Here is a 22113-nt window from a genome sequence, read left to right as displayed (position 1 = left end):
TGTATGTATGTATGTATGTATGTATGTATGTATGTATTTATTTATTTATTTATTTATTTATTTTAAAGATTTTATTTATTTATTCATGAGAGGCACAGAGAGAGGCAGAGACACAGGCAGAGAGAGAAGCAGGCTCCATGCAGGGAGCCCGATATGGGACTTGATCCCGGGCCTCCAGGATCATGCCCCAGGCTGAAGGCAGGCACTAAACCACTGAGCCATCCAGGGATCCCCAGAAGTCTGTATTTAGAATTTGGTTTATTTATTTATTTTTTTTAAAGATTTTATTTATTTATTCATAGAGACAGAGAGAGAGAGAGAGAGAGGCAGAGACACAGGCAGAGGGAGAAGCAGGCTCCATACAGAGAGCCTGACGTGGGACTCGATCCAGGGTCTCCAGGATCACGCCCTGGGCTGCAGGCGGCGCCAAACCGCTATGCCACCGGGGCTGCCCTAGAATTTGGTTTAGAAGGTTTTTGTTTGTCTGTTTGTTTGTTTTAAGATTTTTATTTGTTCATTTGAGATAGAGCACATGAGAGAGAGCATGAGCAGGGCAGGGGCAGTGGGAGAGGGAGCCTGATGTGGGGCTCGATCCCAGGATCCTGGGATCACAACCTGAGCTGAAGGCAGACCCTTAACTGCTGAGCCATCCAGGCACCTCCAGTTTAGAAATATTTAACTAAATAGGTGTTCTTTGAACGTTGGCTGTTTTACAGGGTGCTGGGACCAGTGTCACTGGGAATACCCAGAGGAGTGAGACGCAGCCTTGCTGTCTGTTAAGGGGATCGGATTATTGTAAATGTAACTTTTTAATTGGCCTTTGTTGATGTAACTAAGCTGTTAGGGGAGCACTCTCTCCTTAGGGGAGTCAAGGAATGCTTCATGACCCGGTTGGCGCTGGAGGGATTTGATGGTGGTGAGAGTTGGTTGGAGGAGCCTGGGGGTGCCACTCGGAGGGAATAGTGTCACCACCGCTGGGAGTCGGGAAAGTCAGTACATTTCTGGGAATGGTGAGCGGGTCCACTTATGTACATCACAAGATATGTGTAGGGAAAAGGTGGTGGGAAGGCCGGACAGGCTGGTTAGTAAGGATCTTAAGTATCAGATGGAAAAACTATCATTTCCATCCAGGAGACAGCTGATAGATATTGTGGGGCAGAGAAGTGGCCCCCGTGAGAGCTGGGCTTTCAGGGAACATCCTCCACTGGTGGGGAGGTGGGTGGGAGATAGTGGGGAGAGAAGTAGAAGGAAGGGAAGGTAGTCTCTTGGGGCAGCTGTATCGGGTGCTGGTGGCATACCAGGTAGAGGCGTTCATATGGTAGACTCGAGGCAGGGACAGCTAAAAGGCTGTGGGGGCAGAGCTGCTGTGGCCCAGCCGCTGGACTCTGGAGCCAGACTTCTCAGTTTTGCATTCCCGCTCTGCCACTAACCAGCTGGGCTAAGTGACCAGCTGAGCAACTTTCCTGACCCTCTCTGTGCGTCTTCCCTCATCTGCAAAATGGGGATCATAAGAGTACCTTAGGGAGGGGAGGGGTTGTCACACAGGTGAAGGGCTTAGAATAAGTGACACATCATAAGCTCCATGCAGCTGTCATCATCCCCCCACCCCGTCCCCCCCACCCTCATCATTGCCTCCACCCTCATCATTGCCTCCACCACCCCCACCACCTCCTTTGTTACAACGGGGATTAAATGATAGAACACATGTCACATGCCCCAGACAATGCCTGGCATGTGCTTGCTGCTCGACTAAGCTACCTGTGATTGTGATGGTCCTCGTTGTCATCATGAATTCTTTTCTGTCTCTTCTCCCCTCCCCGGCTCCAGAGTGTTGCTGTGGGGCCCGGCAGCGGTGGAGCATCACAAGACGTGCCGGAGCCTGGGCAAGTCGCTGTGGCAGCAGCCGAGCGTCGGGGACATCCTCCGCCTGCTGGATCGGGACCGGATGATGAAGACCATCCTCCACTTCCCCCAGAACCGGAGGCTGCTGTCCCCCGAGGTGCGGGGGTGGGGTCATCAGGGAGCACTCCCAGTGGCAGAGGGTGTTGTTCTGCTCGCCCCTTTGGGGGTTCTGTATGCACCCTCAGCTTTAGCATACCGTAAGATACAAACGCTATTTCTTTTATGGATCATTAACATCATTTGAGTAAAATTCCAACTGTGTACGCAGGTACCAAGACAGGACCCCTGTGGACCTGTCACTCAGCTTCAGCCAATATCAACACTGGCCATGCTTGTTCCATTTATGATTCCCTGTCTGAAAGACTAATTTTTAAAGCAGATCCCAAAGATAACCATTTCATGCAGAAGCACTGGTGGGGTTTTTCTTATGCTTTTGAATATTCAAAATAACTTGAACTCTAGGTGTAGAAGGATAAGCATTCACATGTTATTACATTTACGGGGCCAAACCACACATTTTTGTTCGTTTCGGGCTATTTCAGGACACACAGGAACTGATATTTAAGGACCGGAGCACAGTGGATCTCGACGGTCTTTATGATCCCTGCTTTCTCCTACATCTCTTCAGTGAACTGACCAGGCCAGGTAACCATAGCCCTTGGCAGGGCGGGAGAAGCAGCACCTGCTGTGCGTGGCCAGGGCTGTGACCGCAGTCAGGTGTCCATGGGAATTACCACCATGGTAATTGAAGGCTCGTTGTTAATCCTAAAGGGCTTTCATCCACCTTCTCACCTTTTCATTTCAGTGATTTTCAGAAGTAACAGTGAATGTTTTGAATATACAGTGATTTAAAAAAAATTGTAATTTTAAAATCTGGGAGCATCCCTTCATTCTTGATGTTTTCCTAATTCTCAATGGCAAGGGCCTTTTCTGAATTCTCACTAGATAATGATTGAATAGCATCAGATTTTATCCTTGAGATCAAGCGAGAGCCTGCTTGGTTTAAGAAAGTGAAACTGCATTTTGTGTCTAGTAGCCAGAGGGTAGGAGTCTTTGTTGAGTGAACGTAGGGAGGAGACAGATGACAAACATGCATGCATGTGCACCTACTGGTGAGGACCAGTGTCTGATTCCCAGGTGCGGCAGGTCTGCTGGTTTGTGGTATTTCATCACCGATAGGCATGTAATGTTATCTCATTGTGGTTTTCATTTGCGTTTTCCCGACGGCTAATGACGACAAGTGTCTTCTGCTTCATCTGCCATCTGTATGTCTTCTTCAGTGAAATGTTTGGTCGTGTCTTTTGCCCATTTTCTAATGGGATTTTTTTTTTTTTACTGTTGAGTTTTGAGGGTTCTTTATATATTCTAGATACTTGTCCTTTGTTGGATATGTGACTTACAGATATTTCCTCCCAGTCTATAGCTTATCTTGTCATCCTCTTGACAACGTCTTTCACAGAGCTTAAGTTCTTCATTTTGAGCAAGTTCAGTTGATCAATTTTTCTTTTTACGGATCACGCCTGCACTGCTGGGAGAGGCAGGAGGGACCTGTGGCTGCTCCTCACTGGGCCTCTCCTGATGAGGAGGCCTCCTCTGATGCCCAGCGGGGAGCAGGAGGGGCCTCTGTTTATTGCCCCCCACCTCTCTCTGGGCCTTTTCTGACAAACACCACTCCAGCAGGGGACTTGGGGTCCTGTCCCACAACTTGACAGGCCCCACACTCCGCCTTTGCTGGCGTGGGTGAGAGCGGGGCCAGGGCTTTCTCTGAGATGTTTGGCCAGAGCAGAGCAGTTGTCCAGATTTCTTGTCTTGTCAGGCTGCTCCTTTTCTAGTCTTTTATCTAGAGACTAGAGAGAGCAGGCTTGTTTTCAGGCTCTGTTGTGCCAGTTGGTTTTCTGGTCACTGGCTTCTTCAGCTCAGAATCTAGGACACCAGAAGCAGAAAGAAAGCTCAGGGAATTCACCTGAAGACCCCTAGCTGGTCAGCTTCCTTTCCACCTTTTATAGTCATCTTCCATCAATCCAGGATTTTTCAGTTGTACTTAACTCGTAAAAACAGAGAAAATAACGTCAGCTCCATCTTCCCAGAATTCTACATGTAACTTAAGTAATTTTGAACTTTGGATGATATAGTCACAGTTCAAAATTCAGGTGGTACCAAAGGCTGTGTGGTGACACTGTCTTCCCACCTGAACTCCGGCCGTTGTTTCCTCCAAGCAGGGACATGTGTTAGCTGTTCCTCGCATGTGCTCCTGGGCCTCGCTTGCTTCCTTGTAGCCTGTCATGACTCCAGTCAGGCCCCCACGGAGGGCACCCAGGGGCAGGCGTGGTGGGCGAGTGCAGGCGTGTGTTCTGTGTCTCTGCTCTTTGGCACGGCAGCGTGAGGCTTGCAGGGACCCCCGGGCCACCTGGGTTTTGGTGCAGCGGAAGACCACGGCTCCTTATTCATGCTCTTTTGTCCCTCTTTCAACTTACAGTCGTCCTTTTATGCTCTGGTGCTCGTACGTGTGAACAGATTTGCTGATCCTGCACCGCTGCCTTTCCTAAGAACAAGATGACGGAGCTGGGTCTTCTCACCGGTGACCCCTGGGGTTGCCGTGGCCCCCCAGCCTCAGTGAACATGACATTCTGTGGCTTAGCCAGATTTTGTTTGCCAGAGAGCAGGGGCAGTGGGGACCTTTCCTACCAGTGTCCGATCACCATGCTGGGCAAGCAGAGATCTTCCTGGGACTTAACAGAGCCACAGGGACCAGTGTGCGGCCCGGAGGCTCTTCTGCTTCCCCCGCCTTCAGCCCCCATGAGATCTGTTTCTTATCAAATACAAAAATAGATTTTCCATAGTCTGAAAATAGGAGATAACTCGAGTGGATTATAGCAAATCACTTAGTCTGTTGCTGCCTCCCTTCAGAGATTTTAAGAGAGACAGAAGGCAAAAAAAAAACCTTGGAAAACACTAATAAAAATCCTAAGATTAGGACACAGTGTTGTTCTCAGAATCTCAAATGCCACCCTTTTTGGATGGGTGGACAGTGTCTGGGAGGCCTTTGTTGAGAGAAGTATTAAATGGTCTTTTAAATTAAGAAAATCTCCAAATACAGCCTATTTTGAGTTTTATAGGCATAATGCGGATAGGAAAATTTGCTAAACATGTCTACCCTAAAGAAGATTTGTGGTAGCTTAAGATACCAATTACACTAAAATCTTTCACAACAAAGTAGAAAATCTTTAAAAGCAAAGAGGTGGATAAAGATCTAAAAATACAAAAATTAAAAAGAACAGACGAGACAAACTAGATCATTAAATTTTGCTCAGGAATACTTATCATCCAGAACCAAAGGCAGAAGCATGTTTTAAACAAATTTTGTTGTCTGATAAAGGGAAGCACACCGGTTTGTAGGGAAAGGAAAATTTCTAGCAGTAAAATGGTAAGTTGAACAGAACAGAAATCTGTGAACAGCATGTGGGCAGTGTAGGCTAGGTTTATTGTTGTTGAATTAAATCATGAATTTATTTCTCGAATTATTTTTAACATGTATTTTTCTTTTCACTTCTGCCCTTGGCAGAGAAGTAAGCATAAAGAATGTTTTAAGTGTGCTTTTATTGAAGCGTGGTATATGGGAACGACCACAAATCCTGTGTGTGTAGTGGGAGTTTTGTTGAAAACACCGCTGGATCAAGGAGCAGAATGTACCGGGCAGCTCCTCAGGCCCCCTTCCTAGGCAGTACCCCCTTCCTCCGCAGCAGGAGCCAGGGCCCTGTATTTGAACTTTATGGGAATGGTGCTCTACGTGATGTGTTCTTTTGTCTCAGCTCCATGCACCATGCATTGTGTTTGTGAGATTCCTTCACATTGGGTACGGAGCAGAAGCCCTCAACAGCGTGCTCACTTCCCGCACTGGCCCCTGGGTCCCAGTGTTCCTGACGTCTTGCAATCCTAAATTGAGCAGATGATCAGTTTTTAAGCGTGGCTGCCAGACGTCAGAGAAACCATAGCCTCGCAGCTCCATTTCAGCCTTTCCTGCAAATGGGAACCTATTTTCTTAACCTTCCTGCTTCCCGGCGTTGAGTCCTTGGCTGACAAACAGGGTCAGCCAGGGCTGTTCGCAGCAGCAGCAGTGACAAATGCTTTTTCCACAGTGAATTCTTGTCCTCAACAGAACTGGGCTGATAGCTTCAGCTCATAACTCACGTACATCACAGAACAGAGAGGCCAGTGTGCAGTTCTCTGAGCCTCGTCACCAGACCATGGGGACACAGGTCCTTGTGGACTCCTCGCTCACCTGCCAGGCCACCCTCGAGGAAGAGACATGAGGATAGCTCCTGGTACTCTGGCAGCACGGCTGTACACCACCGAAGCCCATAAAACCTGGGGGTCTTTTTCTCTTAATCCTTGCTAATTGTGCTGGTTAAACCATTTCAATCCAAAGATCTGTTATCAGAAGGCCAAATTGCTATGTGCAAGCTTCCTGAAACAGAGAGTGGCATTTATAACTATGTTTTGATAGCCTGCTATACTTTGAGCACCCCAGGGCAGCTCTCCTCCTGAAGTGTTAACAAAACCAAGACTTCATAGAACAGCAGGTGACCACAGACATGAAATTGACTTTTCCTCAGGGACGCGTGGAAAATCCATTTGTCTTCCAGAACGTCAGTGATTACTAAAAATACCCTAGGCAGCTGAGTACTAGCTGTTTTTAGCCAGTGTAATATTGAATGTTTAGACTGTTCTCTTTCCCAAATACATTCCCTTTACATGTGTTTGGTGTATAGGTATGTAGGTGTACCTTAACACATCTCTTCTCCTAAACAAAGTTATCCTAGTTGGTTGCTTTTTTAAAGCTTTGGGGGTTTTTTTCCCTGCCTTTTTTTTTTTTTTTTTTTTTTTTTTTAAGATTCTGTTTATTCATGAGAGACAGAGAGAGAGAGGCAGGCAGAGACCTAGGCAGAGGATGAAGCAGGCTCCATGTAGGGAGCCCGACACGGGACTCCATCCCGGGACCCCAGGATCATGCCCTGGGGCAAATGCAGGCACTAAGCTGCTGAGCCACTTTTCATCAAAACCAGTCACTGTCATTTGTTAGAAATGAGATTTAGTCTGTATGCTCTTAGAGCCCAAAAGTCTTTCATTTGTTCTTTTTTCATCCTTTTAATCTGCGTCTTGATATTGGAAGTGGTTTTCTGTTGACAGATGTACTTGGGTTTTGCCTTTTTGAAGCCCAATCTGACCATCTCTCCCTTTTAATTAAGATGTGTACACCATTTACATTTAATGTGATTATTGATCTGATTCTGTTTTGTTTTCTTTGTTGGTTTTTAGCTACAGTGCGTATGTGTATGTAGCTTGAGGGTTAATAGAACTCACCAATTTATTTGTTTACCTTCAAGTGAGATTATACTACCTCATGGATACGTAGAAGCACCTTACAGTAGAATCAATCCACTTGTGCCCCACCTCACTTTCCATGCTATTCTTACCAGACATTTTAGTGCAGTATGCTATAAGCCTCACAATATGTTTTTATTTTTGCTTCAAATTGTTAGTTACCTTTTAAGGAGATTTAAGTGTCTTATATTCACCATCTTACAGTTACCATTTCTGGTTCTCTTAACTCCTCTTTGTAGACCCAGATTTCCATCTTCTTTCATTTTCCTTCTGCCCCAGACACTTCGTTGAAGAACTTGTAGTTCACATCTGTTGATCAATTCTTCAGCTGCTTTATAGGGAAAAAAAAAAAAAGAACTTTTGAAAGGTTTTCATAGGGTATAAAATTCTAGGCTGACAAGTTTTTTTTTTCTTACTATACTTAAAAGATGTTGCCACCTGATTTTGGGTTACATTGTTGCTAACAAGAAACCTATCAGAATGCCTGGGGGGCTCAGTTGGTTGAGCATCAGACTCTTGATCTCAAAGTCATGAGTTCAAGCTCTGCGTTGGGCTCCATGATCAGCACAGAGCGTACTTTAAAAAAGAAATCTACTGTCATTCTTACTTTGTTTCTCTGTTTGTTGTGTGATTGCTTTGAAGATTTTTTTGTTTGTTTACTCATTGGTTTCAAGCAATGTAAGTAGAGTGTGCTTTAGTGTGATTTGTTTCTTGTATTTGGGGATATTCACTGAGCTTCTTGGTTCTACATTTATGAAGTTCTTGTCAATTTTGGGAAAGTTTTGGCCATTATTTCTTCAAACTTTTCAGAGACTCCAATTGCACAAATATTATTAACCTGCTTGAAAATTGTCCCACAGCTCACTGATGTTCTGTTCCAGGTTTTATTTTTTTTTTTCCTCTCTGTGTTTCAATTTGGATCATTTCTGTTGCTGCCTTAGGGTTCACTGATCTCTTTGTCTATAATGTCTAATCTGCCAATAATCCCCTCCAGTGCATTTTTCATCTCAGACATTTTAATATTCATGTCTGGAACCTCATTTTGAGTTTTTATAGCTTCTGTGTGTCCATTTAACATACTCAGTGTTTCCTCTAGCTTCTTGAACATCTAGAATACAGTTGTAGTAGTTAAAACAGAAGCCTAGTTCCTATTACCTTTGTCGTATCTGAGTCATTTTCATATGGATTTTTCTCTCCTAATGGGCTGTATTCCTGCTTTAACGTCTGATAATTTTTTGTTGTAAACCAGACATTATGAGTTTTACCTTGTTTGGTGCTGGATATTTTTATATTCCTGTGAATGTTCTTGAGCTTGTTCTAGGACACCTTTGAGCTACTTAGAGATGGTTTGATCCTTCTAGTCTTGCTTTGAATCTCTGTGAAGTGGCACTACAGCAGTGTTTCGCCCCACAGCTGACTTTAAATCCTTCTGAGCAGTCTGCCCTCTCCTTATGAACTGCGAGGATTTTGCCCTGGCTGGTGGGGACAGGACCTACATCCAGGCAGGTACAAGCCTGGTGTTCCCCGTGTTCCCCTTGTTCCTCAGGCTCTGGTAGCTTCCTTATGACTCTTGCCGAGTGGCACTCAGCTGAAGACTCTGGTGCTCTGATTGGAGCTCTCTTCTCCGGGCCTCTCCCTTGTGCACTCTGGCCACCTCGGCCTCCCAGTTGTGTGCTCTGTCTGCACAACTCTGAGTTCTCCTGTCTCTGCCTAGGTTTGCCCTCCCTGTGTCTTAGCCTAGAAATCTCCAGGCTTCAAGCTGGGACAGTGAGAAGTTTCATTCTGTTTGTTTTTTCTCTCAGAGATTGTTGTCAATTGTTGCCTCATGTCCAATGTCTTGAAAATCCTTGTTTCATTTCTAGTTTTTTAGTTGCTTCCGGTGGACAGGTAAATCAGGTTTCTGCCACTCTCGTGGCTGGAAGTGGAAAGCCTGGTTATTCTTTGTTATGATATAAACATTGAGACAGAGGAAGGGAACAGTATGTATGTGTCTGCATCACCATTGGTCACCCCTCAGGGGAGATGCTGGTGGAAGGTCCAAGGAGCTCTGCTACTCCTGAAGAAGGAAACTTGATGGTTTAAAGGAATTTCTATGCTTTTGGGCAGCCACCCATTTGGAGACAATTATATGCCTATGGAGCTGTTTGGATTACAGAGAAGTAGCTGATGATTACAATTTTTCTTCTTCTTATTTATTCTCAGGTTTTTTTTAATTGCCAAAGCTATCCTTTTAAGTCTAACTTTAAGGAAAAAGTGACCTTTTAAAAACATTATTGGTGGTATTTCTTGTATCAATAGTATATTCCAAGATTACACATTTGGGGTCGTCACGTCAGTTGGTTTGTGTTTGGTTCCTAATTTAACCAGGTCACCAGGCACTCAGTCTAAAGAACGTCTGCGTGGGTGATTATCATAACCAGACCTGCTGCTTAATCATTTTTAAACACAGTGACCTATCCTTGTTCTAAGGCTTTTCTTCACAGTTTTTTTTTTTTTTTTAAGATTTTATTTATTTATTCACGAAAGACACAGAGAAAGAGAGAGGCAGAGACACGGGCAGAGGGAGAAGCAGGCTCCATGCAGGGAGCCCGATGTCGGACTCGATCCCCGTACTCCAGGATCACGCCTTGGGCTGAAGGCAGGCGTTAAACCACTGAGTCACAGGGATCCCCTTTCACAGTTCTTATCACATAATTTGTGATGTGTTTATGTTATAAAAGCATTTTATTTGTATTTATGTGTTTTTATTGTAAAAAGGCCTAGATCTTTATTAAAGAGGATTTAAAGTGTTCTGAATTTTGTTATTGGTAATCACATCCTTCAAGTTGTGGTCCGGTGAGTTCCCTTTTATATCTGGCCTTCTCTCTTGGTCATGTCCTTTCCTGAAGTGGTTGTGAGTTTTCACAAGGCCTCACGGGTGACAGACGGACATCAGCAAGCAAGCTCTTTAGACTCTAACTTTTGCTCCAGCTTGGTAAGCCACTCTTCTGTGACATTTTTGTTTGTTTGAGGAAAGAAGTATGGTTGGAGAATGGGTATAAGTTAACCCTTCATAAAATTGATGGGCCAGGGGCCCTGGGTGGTTCAGTGCCTTCAGCTCATCATGATCTCAGAGTTCTGGGATCAAGCCCCACATTGGGCTCCCTCTCCCTTTGCTTGTGCCCTCTCTCTTTCTCTCTCTCTCTCTCTCAAATAAATAAAATCTTTAAAAATAAGGAAATTGAAAGGTCAGACAGGTTTGCACTGACTGAATTTTCTAGCCTCCCTGCCTCTCGTATTTTTAAGAGTGATGTTTGTGGCTAGGAATCCAGATGCTGCGGGCTGAACAAGATAGAGACAGGGAGCTGCTTTTCTCTGCCAGCTTCCCAGTCGTGTTTCCCAGGCCTCCGGCATGCTGGGATCTTGTATCTCAGGTCTGAATGGCACCTCCATTCTTCTCTGGCTTGTTGAATGCTTGTGAGAAGTAATGAAATAATCCTGATTGGGATCGACAAGCATTTTAGAAGCTGCAAGTATGGATTATTGCCATGCAAAAAAAGATAGGCTTTTATCCAACCTAAGTGGAAGTTAAGGGGAGCTGGAGAGACTTCATTTCTTGTATCACTCACTCATAGCTGATATTGGCAAAATGCAAAAGGAAATTTAATTCTACATGTTACACAAGCATCGTGATCGTCCCGTGTGTGTGTGTGTGTGTGTGTGTTAAATGCCGTATTTTACTTCCATAGAATTTGTGGTGGATTGTCGAAAATTTTTGGATTCCAATTCTCTCGGCCTAACTGTCGCAGCCCTCAGCAGCTATGACCCCCAGATGCGAGCTGCAGCCTACTACGTCCTCGCAGCCTACTACTCGCACCTAGAGGGGGCACGGTTCCGAGAGCAGTCCCAGGTGAGTAGGGCTGAGGGTCCTGGGCAGACCTCAGAGAGCTGGCTTTCCACTGGGTCTGGTAGAAGGATTTCTGGGGAACACATAGGCATGTTGGCAGGAGACTTCTGATAAAGAGCCAGGTCCGTTCCCTTTTAGGGATTGATGCTGGAGATTGCTTCTAGTTCTCAACCTTTGGGGAGATTGAGAAAGCTCTCCCCTTTCAAACACTTCTTGGCTGTAGGTGGGCAAAGCAGTTCAGTTTCTCTGGTCTGAACTCCGTGGTTAAGGCAGCTGTTGTCCAGAACACACTGAGCCCCAAAAGTCCATGCTCCAAGGTGGCAGGGAAGGGGAACAGACTGGATTGTCAAGGCGTGGGGCCAGGGATTCTCTCTGCCCTTGTGCACATGTCTGGTCCTCAAGGAAAAGCAGAAGTGTTTCTGAGATGGCAGTGAGCAGGGGCATTGCCATCATGAGCATCATCTTCAGTGGCCTCTGGGATGTGAAGAGTAGGCAACCCAGCAAAACTTGCATAAGACAAGGTTGGTCACAGTTCTGAAAATTGTTGTCCTTTTCTTTCCCCCCCTTTTTTTCTTGGTTTTAAGCTACTTTACCTGTTAGATGTAGTCCGGAATGGGATCCGAACGCAGAATATGAGACTCACCTTCACCTTGACTCTCTTCGTTGCCAAGGCAGCCCTGCAGATTTTGAAACCAGGTACCACTGGTCCATTTGTTGGCTTTAATCCTGCAGGCGTTATCCATCACACGTGTGAGAAAGGACCTGTCTGGGTCATCCCATGCATGTAACAGTGAGCCACATGGATGTCCACAGAAGTGGCCAGGGAACAAAGCATGACTGTGAGGAAGCTCTGTATGGGCCCCTGTGAGTGAAATCAGAAAAAATAAAACAACAACAAAAAAAACAGTGAGAAAGCCCAGTGTAGACCAGTGTATACAAGAGAGGCACGGAGTACATATTTGCATTTGCTGATAGATGTGTAAACCTGAGGTACACGCATATCACAGCACTTGGGTTGGGGGGGCGGGGTGGATCCTGCACAGGAGGGCGCCTGACATGGGAAGTCTGTCCATCAGCAGCTGCGGATCCGTACTTGGAAATGAGAGTCTGTGTGGCTTGTGGGTCCTTAGCCAGAAGGTGTCTGGCCCATGTGTCACCGCGCAGGTGCTGGCTAGGGCCCGAGAACCAGCTCCTTCTGTGACTCACCCCAAGCTACCACTGCCGAGGTGGCATGAAGACAGATGTTGGCACCATTACAGGCCATGGGGTTCTTGGAGTCTTACATGGTCACATTCAGTGAGGCAGTGGCCGCCCATCTGAGGCCCCCCAGATCAGATAGTGTGTCCAAGGCCCCACAGTTCATCTCCAGCCAGGTTGATATAGGAATTCAGATCTGGTATCCACCAATTCCTGTATAGTTTTTATGATTTTTCTTCCCCTTAGAAATTATAGGAGGGAAGACAGTCATTTGTAGACTCTAAAGAAAAAAGACACTTGTTAAGAAAATGTCTTAGCAGAAGCTTCGGTGACTGGTCCAGCCTCTGCTGCCTCAGACCTCATGTCAGGGTCAGGGGCCTGGGCAGCAGTGGTCATGGGGTGGCCTCCGAGGATCCTTGCAGTCTGTACAGGATGGAAGCGGTGATCCATCCCAGAGTGGGAAGCAACGCAGGGTGGAGGAGGTGTCTGTCCACATTGGTGTCATTGCGTTCCAGAGCAAAGTGACCCTGGGGGTGTGTGAGCCTCCTGTGCTGTGACAGTGCCCTTCAGTGAGAGGCTGATGAGCGTGGGTGTCAGCCCCCAGCTCTCCGTGTGACCTGATCGAGTCTCCCTCTGCATACCTGCTGATCGGAGCTTAGTAGGAGGCTGCTGTTGGGGGGGATGAGCAACATCCCATAGTGGTTTCCGAACCGGGGGAGAAAGCCTGTATGCGGCATAGAGTGGGGCAGTCTTACTGCAGTCTGATTCTCGAGAACTGAGGATCTGGATAAGGATACAAAAGCTCCACAGGGCAGGGATTTATGCCTGACTCCCTCAACCCCTGCTCCCCACCTCCAGCAGAGCATGGGGGTGGCGCTTGGTGCCTGCGGTAAGCCACTGTCTGCCTTTGTTCTCAGAGGAGCACATGTACTTGAAGATCAACAAGTTCCTGCTGTCACATGAGTACTTGAATATGAACAAAGTGCCTGGCTTCTACCAATTCTTCTACAGCTCGGACTTTGAGGTAATGCTTCTGAAGTCCCCGGGATCCCCAAAAGACTCCTCCATTGGATTATTAGTCCCTGCTGTCATTCTGACATGTTCCCCCAGATACTGTTGACGGTACAGCAGCATAATTGTTGGAACAAGGTCAGGAAGGGGAAAGGTCACGTAGGCTCTCTTACAGAAATGCTTTTCATTCCATGCATTCGTTTTTAGGTGGCTTCTCACACCTTAAAAACTCTACTTCAGAGGCCTAAGTTTTATGGCATTCTCGTTAATATTTTCTTGGTGGATGCCTGGGTTAAGTATTAAACATGCTTTTGTAGGACACGTGTGTGAGTCAACACAGTGCAGAGTTTAAACTTGACTTGCTCCTTTACTTCTGATCTGAAGAAACTGAATCAAATATCAAGTTGTATTTTTGTTTTAAGATTTTATTTATTTGAGACAGAAGAGAGAGAGAGCACAAGTGGAGAGGAGGGACAGGAGAGAGACTCTGTGCTGAGCAGGGAGCCTGACGCAGGGCTAATTCCAGGACCCTGAGATCATGACCTGAGCCAGAGGCAGACGCTTCACCAACTGAGCCACCCAGGTGCCCCCACTATTGAGGACTTTAGATGACATACTCAGAAATGGAAATTTTTTTGCTGCCGTGTTGCCACCACTTGGAAAGAGTGGGGTTGAAGAGCCGTCAGTTAAAAGGGCTTTAACTTATTAACAGTAGTCTCTGTTTGCCTGGCTCGTAGCAAAAGACAGAACGGGAATGGGTGTTCGGGATCCTACGGCAGGGGATGCGGGACAAGCACTGCTACAATCTCTACGCCAGGCGAGGAATCTTCCACATCATCCTTTCCTTCTTCAGCAGCCCTCTGTGTGACGAGGAGGCACAGGTAGGCAGGTCCCACAATCTGTTTGAAAATAAAAAGTCTGTGCTTTTTTTTTGGAGGAGGGGTTTATTTATTTGGTGGTTTGGGGGTGGGGAGAGAGAAAGAATGAACAGGGGAGGAGCAGAGAGAGAGAGACAGTCTCAAGCAGACTCTGCTCAAGGTGGAGCCCGATGCAGGACTCAATCTCATGACCTTGAGATCATGACCTGAACAAAACCAGGAGTCTGGCACTGAGCCACCCAGTGCACCCCATTTTCCCTGAAGGTTTTCTTTGGAAGTCACACCCATGTGAGTTCTCATCCCAGCCGGGACATGACCGACCTACTGATTTGCCATTAAACTGACTTCGACGAGGGAAAGTGAGATCCCATGAGTGCCTTTCATATTGCCGTGTGGGGCTGGCACCCACCACCGTGTGTCCTCTGGTGAAATGCTGCTTGTCATGGCCTCTTGGCTGTGTCCTGGCCTGAGAGTAAGGCCTGTGCAGAGGGAGGAACTGACCAAAAGTCGTGAGCCTTGGAGCTGGCTTACAAAGTCTAGGGACAAATAACCTCCTTAAATGACTAAGTGCTTTCACTGAGACAGTTTTGAGCCACCAGAATGTCACTAAATGAACAGAAGCTGTAGATTCTGAAAACTCAGCTAAGAAACTAGCATCAGGAGTTAAAACCAACTGCATCAGAGCCAACAAAAGAATCTCCTTGACCAACAGCTCGTGTGAGAGTGTGCTCAATGCCACGGGTGGTTGGAGAGAGTCACTGGGCAAAGCCTTTGGTATTTGAACTAATTGCTCGCCCCGTCAGCTTTTGCATCTGATGGTATATAAAATGTGGGTAAATGGGAGCAAGTCAGGAGTAAAATACTCACTGGAATAAACGGAATTTGGATATGGTAGTTTTTATGTTTTATGACATGTGAGAATTCTGAAACACCCAATTAACCATTTAGGGGGCAGTCCCATTCTTTTATGTCTTCCTTTCCAGATGCTAAAACCCAAGGTACTTTTGCTGCCTCAGTTGCCCAGTTTCCCCATGTGGGCAAAATGGGCTGCTAGCTGTTTGGGCACAGCAGGACTCCACGTTCTCTCCCAGCCTCCTATCTGGGCCATGTGGTTTCTGAGCTGCAACTTCCTGCCCGTGGGTTGGTTTCCTTATGATGGACCAGCAGGAGTGGGCACCCCCGGGGCCTGGCAATTGCTGTGAAGGCCCGTGTTCTCTGGCCGGCACGGCCACCCCTCTTCCAGACTTAGCAAAGCAAGCTCCGTGTGCAGCCACCACCTGGAAGCGTAACATACCATCATGTTGTTCAACTTGTTCCTTTGCTCGAGGAAATTTGATTTTCATACCGAGAGGTAACTCTTCATTTTGGGTTTTCAGAATTGGATCCTGGAAATTCTGCAGAATGCTGCCCGGGACGCCCAGTGTGCGTATGAGATCCTACGGGACTATAGCCTTTTAACGTGGATCTTACACATCCTTGAGAGCAAGTAAGTACCTTGTGTGTGTGAGAGGTGTGTTGGATGGGAAGAGGGTTGGGTAGAGACCATGGTGTCTCCTGGCTTTAGGGGTGACTGGAAATGTGCAGGAGAACCCATACTCTCCGGTTGGGATTTCAGCTGGTCATCCAGCTAGAAGGTGGACTCTGAAGCTGCATTTGTGTGGCAGGCTCCCTGTTTTGACTTCGATGCTGGGCCTTGGGGGCTGCAGTGGGGGTGAGCGGATGGAATTGCTGGGAGAGGGGACAGCCTGCCACCCACCGCCAGGTGCTGCCCCACGGGCATTAGTGTGGCCCGTGCTCCCACCCACCCCAGCTCCAGCCGAGGTGACCGAAGGGAGAGGATGGGGCGCTGAGCGTTCTGCACTTGGTTTCAGGTTTCTGGAGACCCAGCTGCTGTCCAACATAATCTCCCTGCTGCACACACTCTGGGTGACCATCCTGGGAGACAAGGGAGCGGACTTGGAGGGCCAGCCTTCCTGCAGGCTGGGGTCCCAGGAGCCCCCGAAGCTGCTCGCCCTGCACGTGGTCAACGAGTTCCTTTATGTCCTCATCATGCTCACGAAGCACCTGAGGTAAGCCCCGGCCCCGCCAGGCATGGGTCACTTGTGGACATCGCCTCTCAGCGTCCCCTTGGTCACGGCTCCACAGCTGCTGCTGGTTGCAGGTGGCATCAGAAAACCAATTTTATCTGCTGCTGTTTTTCTGCTTCAACTTTAGGGGGCTCCTTCCAAGACCCTGAGAATTCGATATTATAGAAACCTAAACGTGTCCTACTGGGTCATCTTTAGTAGGCAGACGACTTGATCGTTTGATTCAAGCACTCAAAGTGATGTTCTGTAGAAAGAATATGTTTTCCGTGACCTTAAACCTAAGAAAGTCAGGGTGTCCTGAGACTTGCTTTCGCGAGCCCACACAGACTCATATACCCGAGAATCTTCTAGAACATTCCAGTATTTTCATCTGGCCCCTTGGAATAATGCTCTTCACTTCCTCAGAGAGCTACATCCTCCTCAGATTGCACTGTCGTAGAGAAAATAGAGCCTGTGTACTCACAGAGTTCTGACTTGGGAACAGAAGTATGCTGATTGGAACCAGAAGATTGATCTCAAATGGATTATAATCTGAGTGAGAGCTTTCTTGATAAAACACAGGGCATTTGGCCTTTCATCTTTATGAATTAAATTGTTAAATCAGTGCCAATAGACCCATTTTTTTTTATTCCAGGGTTGTCAAAAGACACATTTGGTGTTTGAGAACTGATTGCTCTTTGAAATAATGTTAAAATTGTGTGCAGCAGATGGTATTGAATTTTAAATTCCCTCGAGTTCAGAGTGGATTTCCTGCAGTGCCCATAAGCAGGTTGGGTGGGGCTGAGTCTGAGCGGCCTTGAGGCGCAGCGGGGTCAGCAGTCCTGCAGTGTTTGGTTAGGTGCCTGGTGCCCAGACCCTCACACTCTTCCGGGTCTCCAGGGTTTCCAAGACATTTTTGTGCCTCTGGCATGAAGGTGAGACTTGGGTCCCCCCTGGGTGCACTCTGGCTTTTTCCTGTTCTTTGTGCTGGGTCCTCCACTTCCACATCTGTTTGAAGGTACATTCGAGTAGTGGGTGGACCGCTGGCGCCCTTGGGCCTGTGGCACCACCCAGCCACCGCGGTCCTGGGCTACGGGACGAGGATGCAGCTTTTTCTCAGTCTGTGACATTGGCTCCCTATAGGCCGACCTTGGCCTCCGCCCAGCTGACTCACTTCTTCGGGGCACTCGAGTCTGTGCTCAGGTACCGGGCCACCGTCATGCAGGCCTTCAGTGACATGAACCGCTTCACCGTGAACGAGACAGTGCTGTCCACCAAAGATGTCCTTGTCCTCCTGCACAAATGGAGCCTCCTTGAGAGAGACATGAAGCTCCAGGAGGACCTGAGAGCAGCCATTGAGAAATACCAAGTCAAGGAGTTACTGAGTGAGTGTCAGGCCCCGGCTGTCTGGCTTTCCCCACAGTGCAGCTGGCACTGTCCCTCAGAGCAGCATAGTCATAGCCAACAAGGCTTAGGAACAGGGTGCGTCCTCCCTCCTTGGGGAGCCCTGGCTTTGAGTCCCAGCTCTGGCACTGTCGGCGCTCACTCTGAGTGATAGCGGGTGGTTCTGGTTGTGCTGAGGATCGGATGGGGTCGTCATAAGAGTAGTGGTGACCATCACAGTCCTGTGGGAGCCAAGCAGGGGCCAGCACTTGGGACCTATAAGCTGCCCCTCCTCTGCCTTTCCCTCCTCCCCCCTGTATTGCCTGCCTGCCTGCCTCCTGCATCAGTGTGGGGAAGACAGGCATCAGTCTCACTGCCTTCCTCTCTCTGTGTGTAACAGAGATGCTCAAGGATAAGAATAAGCCTGTCGTGCCAGCCCGAGCCAAAGGCCCACGGGGCCGGAAAAGGAGGCCTGGGGAGGCAGAGGAGACTGCTGACCCTGAGCAACAGGCGTCTACCTTGGAGATATGCAGGGGCCTCCTGAGGTCCATACTGACCCACTGGGGGCCAGCATTCCCCAGCCCTGCACGGACCCAGGAGCCTGTGGACCAGGCCACCCCCGAGAGCGATACGCCAGGCCTCGCATACGCCACCGCTCCCCTGGTGGTCAGCTGGGTGCTGTGGTCAGTGGCTGAGCACCCACTGAGCAGGGCGGAGACTTCAGGACTCCTCCACTGGCTCAAGAGCCACATTTTGCCCCAGCCAGTGGTCGTGGCTGACCTTCTCAGGGACAGCGCTGTGAGGAGTAACATATTCAAGCTGTACAGCTGGTTCTGTAGTGCCGAGGAGCTGGTGGGGCCCACGCAGAGTGTTGCCTGCCTGTTCAACACGGTCATGCTGCAGTTGGTGGCGGCCCAGGGCCCCGAGCAGAGCCCCTTCCACCCGGTGATGGAGACCCTCTGCCTTTCATGTCTGCAGGAGGAGGATGAAGCCACTCGAGGTGAGGCTGGGTCTTTGGTCCAAGGCTGAAGGGGGATGCATGAATGGGTGCGGGCTGGGGAGCAACCCCCAGTTCTTAGAACCCATCAGGTACTTTCGATGAAGTATTTGTGTGGCCCAGCCAGAGTTCTGAGGATCACAGATAGTTTGCCATCAGGCCCTGGATGTGAAGGGAGAGGAGGCCTTTGCCTTTGCTCTCAGGTCAGAGCCCGGTGACAACGGTATTTACAGTGGAAAGAGGTGCCCAGAACCAGTGCAGAGTGGAGGCTTTCCTGCCTTTCAGCTGTTACTCAAGGGAAGAATTACCTGTCACAGCCCGTTCAGACATACACATGGCTGCAGATGTGTGTGTATGTGTAGACTTGTACGTATATGCCCACAGTTTATGTGCTCAGCATTTAGCAGGTCCTTAGTAAAGGCTTAAATGCAGCAAAGAATGAATGACCGAAGACCAAAGGCTTTAAAAGACTGTAAGGGAGAAGACGGAGCCTGTGACCACGTGTGTGTGGCCGCCTCCATCTGAGAGGATTGTTCCTTTCACCAGGGATGGGAGGGGACAGGGAAGGTGGGTAGGCCAGAGTCTGGGCAGATGAACTCCCCTGGGGAGCGACCTCTTCTTTCATCTGGATGCTGCTGGGGAGTTGAGTCTGGGCCCAGGAAACCCTTTCTCCTCACCTATTCCGTGAGGAAATGAACTGAGCCTTGGAACCTTTTCTCAAACCTCGATTCTGGTTCTCTGCACAAGTGGTCAGAACCAGGAAGAAAGTTGGCTTGTAGTAACTTTTTTTTACATTGCACACATGATCAAATTAAAAGGTAATTTTTTTAATTTAATTTTTAACTTCTTAAAAAAGATTTTACATATTTTACACACACACAGAGGGAGAGGGAGCACAAGCAGGGAGAGTGGGAGAGCCCCTGATGCAGGGCTTGATCCCAGGACCCCAGGATCACGACCTGAGCCGAAGGCAGACACTCAACCACTGAGCCCCCCAGCTGCACCTAAAAAGATAAACTTTAAAGTAACAAAGATTAACCCCAAAGTGAAGCAAAGGCACGGGTCTTAAGTTTGTCTTAAACAAACGCTCACCTCACCTCCTGATAAAGCCCCCGGGTCCCGTGTGTGTGTGTGGGGGGGGGGCGGTTGAGGGATGACTGACTTTCCAGCGGAGTAGGTTTGCATCCTCATGATCTTGTCCGCCTCTTCCTCAGCCGCTGCAGCATTCCTGGTGTCTCTCTACATTAAGGACATCTGGCTGGGGGCTCAGCGGCCAGACACCCTCTTAAGTCATGTCCAAATGATCTGTGACGCCGCGGAGGACACGCCAGGTGGTGATGAGGAGGCCATCGTCATCCTCTGCAAGGACATCGCCACCTCAGTCCCCGATGCTTGACGCCCTGCCACCTGACACCTCCTGGCACCAGGTTCTAGAAGTTTCATTGAGTCAGGATTTCCAAGCAAGGCTTATATAATGACAAGTTCTGTCCATATTAACTCAGTTTCCTGACAAGTGAAGCTGACTTATTTAAGTCACCAATAAGTATTAAGCTCAAGGGACTGTGCATACAACGTGGTCAAAGCTGTGATGGGCATGGGTCCATCTGGGCCACAAGCCTGTTCAGTGTTCCAAAAGGTAAGACCCTTCCTCTCGGCTTTGTTGCTCTTGAAAGAAAAGACCTCAAATTGAAGTAACATTTCTGAGCACCTAAGGGATTTGTAGATATTTAAGCTAAAATGTCCAAGAATATGATATGTCAGATAAAAGAGTGTGAAATGTTTCAGCTTTTCTTTCCATGAGAAGTCTTGCAAAGCTTTGTATAACTTTTTGAGTGAATGAGCTCCTGCCCGTAATTATTTTAGTAAGTAAAAGGGTGTTACGCTAGATCCTTAGAGTATAAAATTGATTTGACCTCTGCTTTGGGAAGAGAGCCTGTATTTTTTTAAACTGTCTCAAAAGAGGGATTTGGGATTTTATAAGTTGTTAATAAATGTCTATTTTTGTTAGGCTTTTGTGTTTTTCTTGATTGGTCTTAATAGGTCATTTTGTTTCACAGAAACCCATGTTTTAGAGGTCAAGATTTGGCTTTTCAGGTTCCTGTATTAATTGAAGCAGCAGCTGACAAACCTCAGGAGAGCTCTGGCCTGGGGACTTAGAGCTCCGAGTGCCCACTCCCCTCCTGCGCAGCTTGGCCGCGGGGGCTGGTCACAGGTCACAGGTCAGCACAATACCGTTGCCTGTCCATCGGCTCAGCTTAAACATTTACACTTTCATATTCCTCCAATCTTCCTTAGGCTCATTTCTAGTTGTTTCTCATGATTTAGGATTTTTTTTTTTTTTTTTTAATTCATGAGAGACACAGAGAGACAGAGACATACGCAAAGGGAGAAGCAGGCTCCCTGCAGGGAGTCCAATACAGGACTCAATCCCAGGACCCCAGGATCATGACCTGAGCAAAGGCAGATGCTCAACTACTGAGCCATCCAGGCGTTCCAACAATTTAGGATTTTTAACCAGGTTACGAGTAATGCTTCTCTGCCTCCAGTCCCCTCACCACATATGGGCTCATTGTCTAGAAAACAGGGAGCAACTGCCTCCTCTCCCCATCCTCCCCCAAACACCCACAACCATGTTTTTGGAGACCATCCCTAAGTCAGAATCCTGTGTTTAGATTCAAGTAAGAAGGGCCACATGCTCTTTCTCATTCCCCCATTGCGGTGTCTCCAGAGCTCATCAGTTCCCTCCCTCATCTCCCCTCTAACCCACAGCCCCAAGTCAGGTGAGGCCAAGCCGACCTTCCTCTGGAGGAATTGTCAGTCTGCCTTGGGGAGGGGGTGGGGTGGTTCTGTGGGCTCTGTACTTCCGTGCTGTCTCTGCTGGAGCCAGACCATTAAGCACTAGAGGACTGATCCTTTGGAGAGCTCAGATCAGAGGTCCCGTAACGTCACCCAGATGGGACCCATCCTAGCAGCTCAAAGAGGTCCCGCAACAGCATTCCCATGCAGACCCTCTCCTCTTGGAATCTGTCTTTTAGAGGCTTTGGGGAGGTCAGGAGTATAACTTGGGTCCCTTGACCACCGTCACCTAGCCGGGCAGGGCCTATACTGCCCTGTCAGTAGGGGATGGGTAGGAACTTCACAGCCCTCCCTGGGTGTCCTAAAGACCGTTCAGATCCACCTAGAACTCAGGGTTGACAAATATTACAGCAGGATGGAGCTCCTGGGTGGCTCAGTTGGTTAAGCATTAGACTGTTGGTTTCAGCTCCGGTCATGATCTCAGGGTCCTGGGTTGGAGCCCCGTGTTGGGCTCCCTGCTCAGCAGGGCATCTGCCTGTCTCCTTCTCTCTCTGCCCTTCCCCCGGCACGCACGCATGCACACACACACACACACACACACACACACATGCGTGT

The 22113-nt window shown here is 48.1% G+C and overlaps 1 protein-coding gene across 2 annotated transcripts in view; it reads left to right on the top strand.

The window, feature by feature from the left end:
- Window positions 1-20709, top strand: part of URB1 (URB1 ribosome biogenesis factor) — a 71008-nt gene extending 50299 nt beyond the window's left edge. For both annotated transcript variants that reach the window (XM_077878993.1, XM_077878994.1), the window contains 11 exons: window positions 1828-1999; window positions 2445-2547; window positions 11013-11173; window positions 11755-11866; window positions 13285-13391; window positions 14116-14259; window positions 15633-15742; window positions 16128-16325; window positions 17466-17707; window positions 18106-18705; window positions 19917-20709. In XM_077878993.1, coding sequence (XP_077735119.1) covers window positions 1828-1999; window positions 2445-2547; window positions 11013-11173; window positions 11755-11866; window positions 13285-13391; window positions 14116-14259; window positions 15633-15742; window positions 16128-16325; window positions 17466-17707; window positions 18106-18705; window positions 19917-20098 — 2131 coding nt within the window. In that variant the 3' untranslated portion in view covers window positions 20099-20709. The remainder of the gene's footprint in view (window positions 1-1827; window positions 2000-2444; window positions 2548-11012; window positions 11174-11754; window positions 11867-13284; window positions 13392-14115; window positions 14260-15632; window positions 15743-16127; window positions 16326-17465; window positions 17708-18105; window positions 18706-19916) is intronic.
- The last annotated feature ends 1404 nt before the right edge of the window (window positions 20710-22113 follow it).

The sequence above is a fragment of the Canis aureus genome, chromosome 30, assembly GCF_053574225.1.
Source record: "Canis aureus isolate CA01 chromosome 30, VMU_Caureus_v.1.0, whole genome shotgun sequence".
In the NCBI taxonomy this organism is placed as follows: Eukaryota; Metazoa; Chordata; class Mammalia; order Carnivora; family Canidae; genus Canis; species Canis aureus.
The sequence above is the reverse complement of the archived record's forward strand: the minus strand, read 5'-3'. Positions and strand labels throughout refer to the sequence as shown.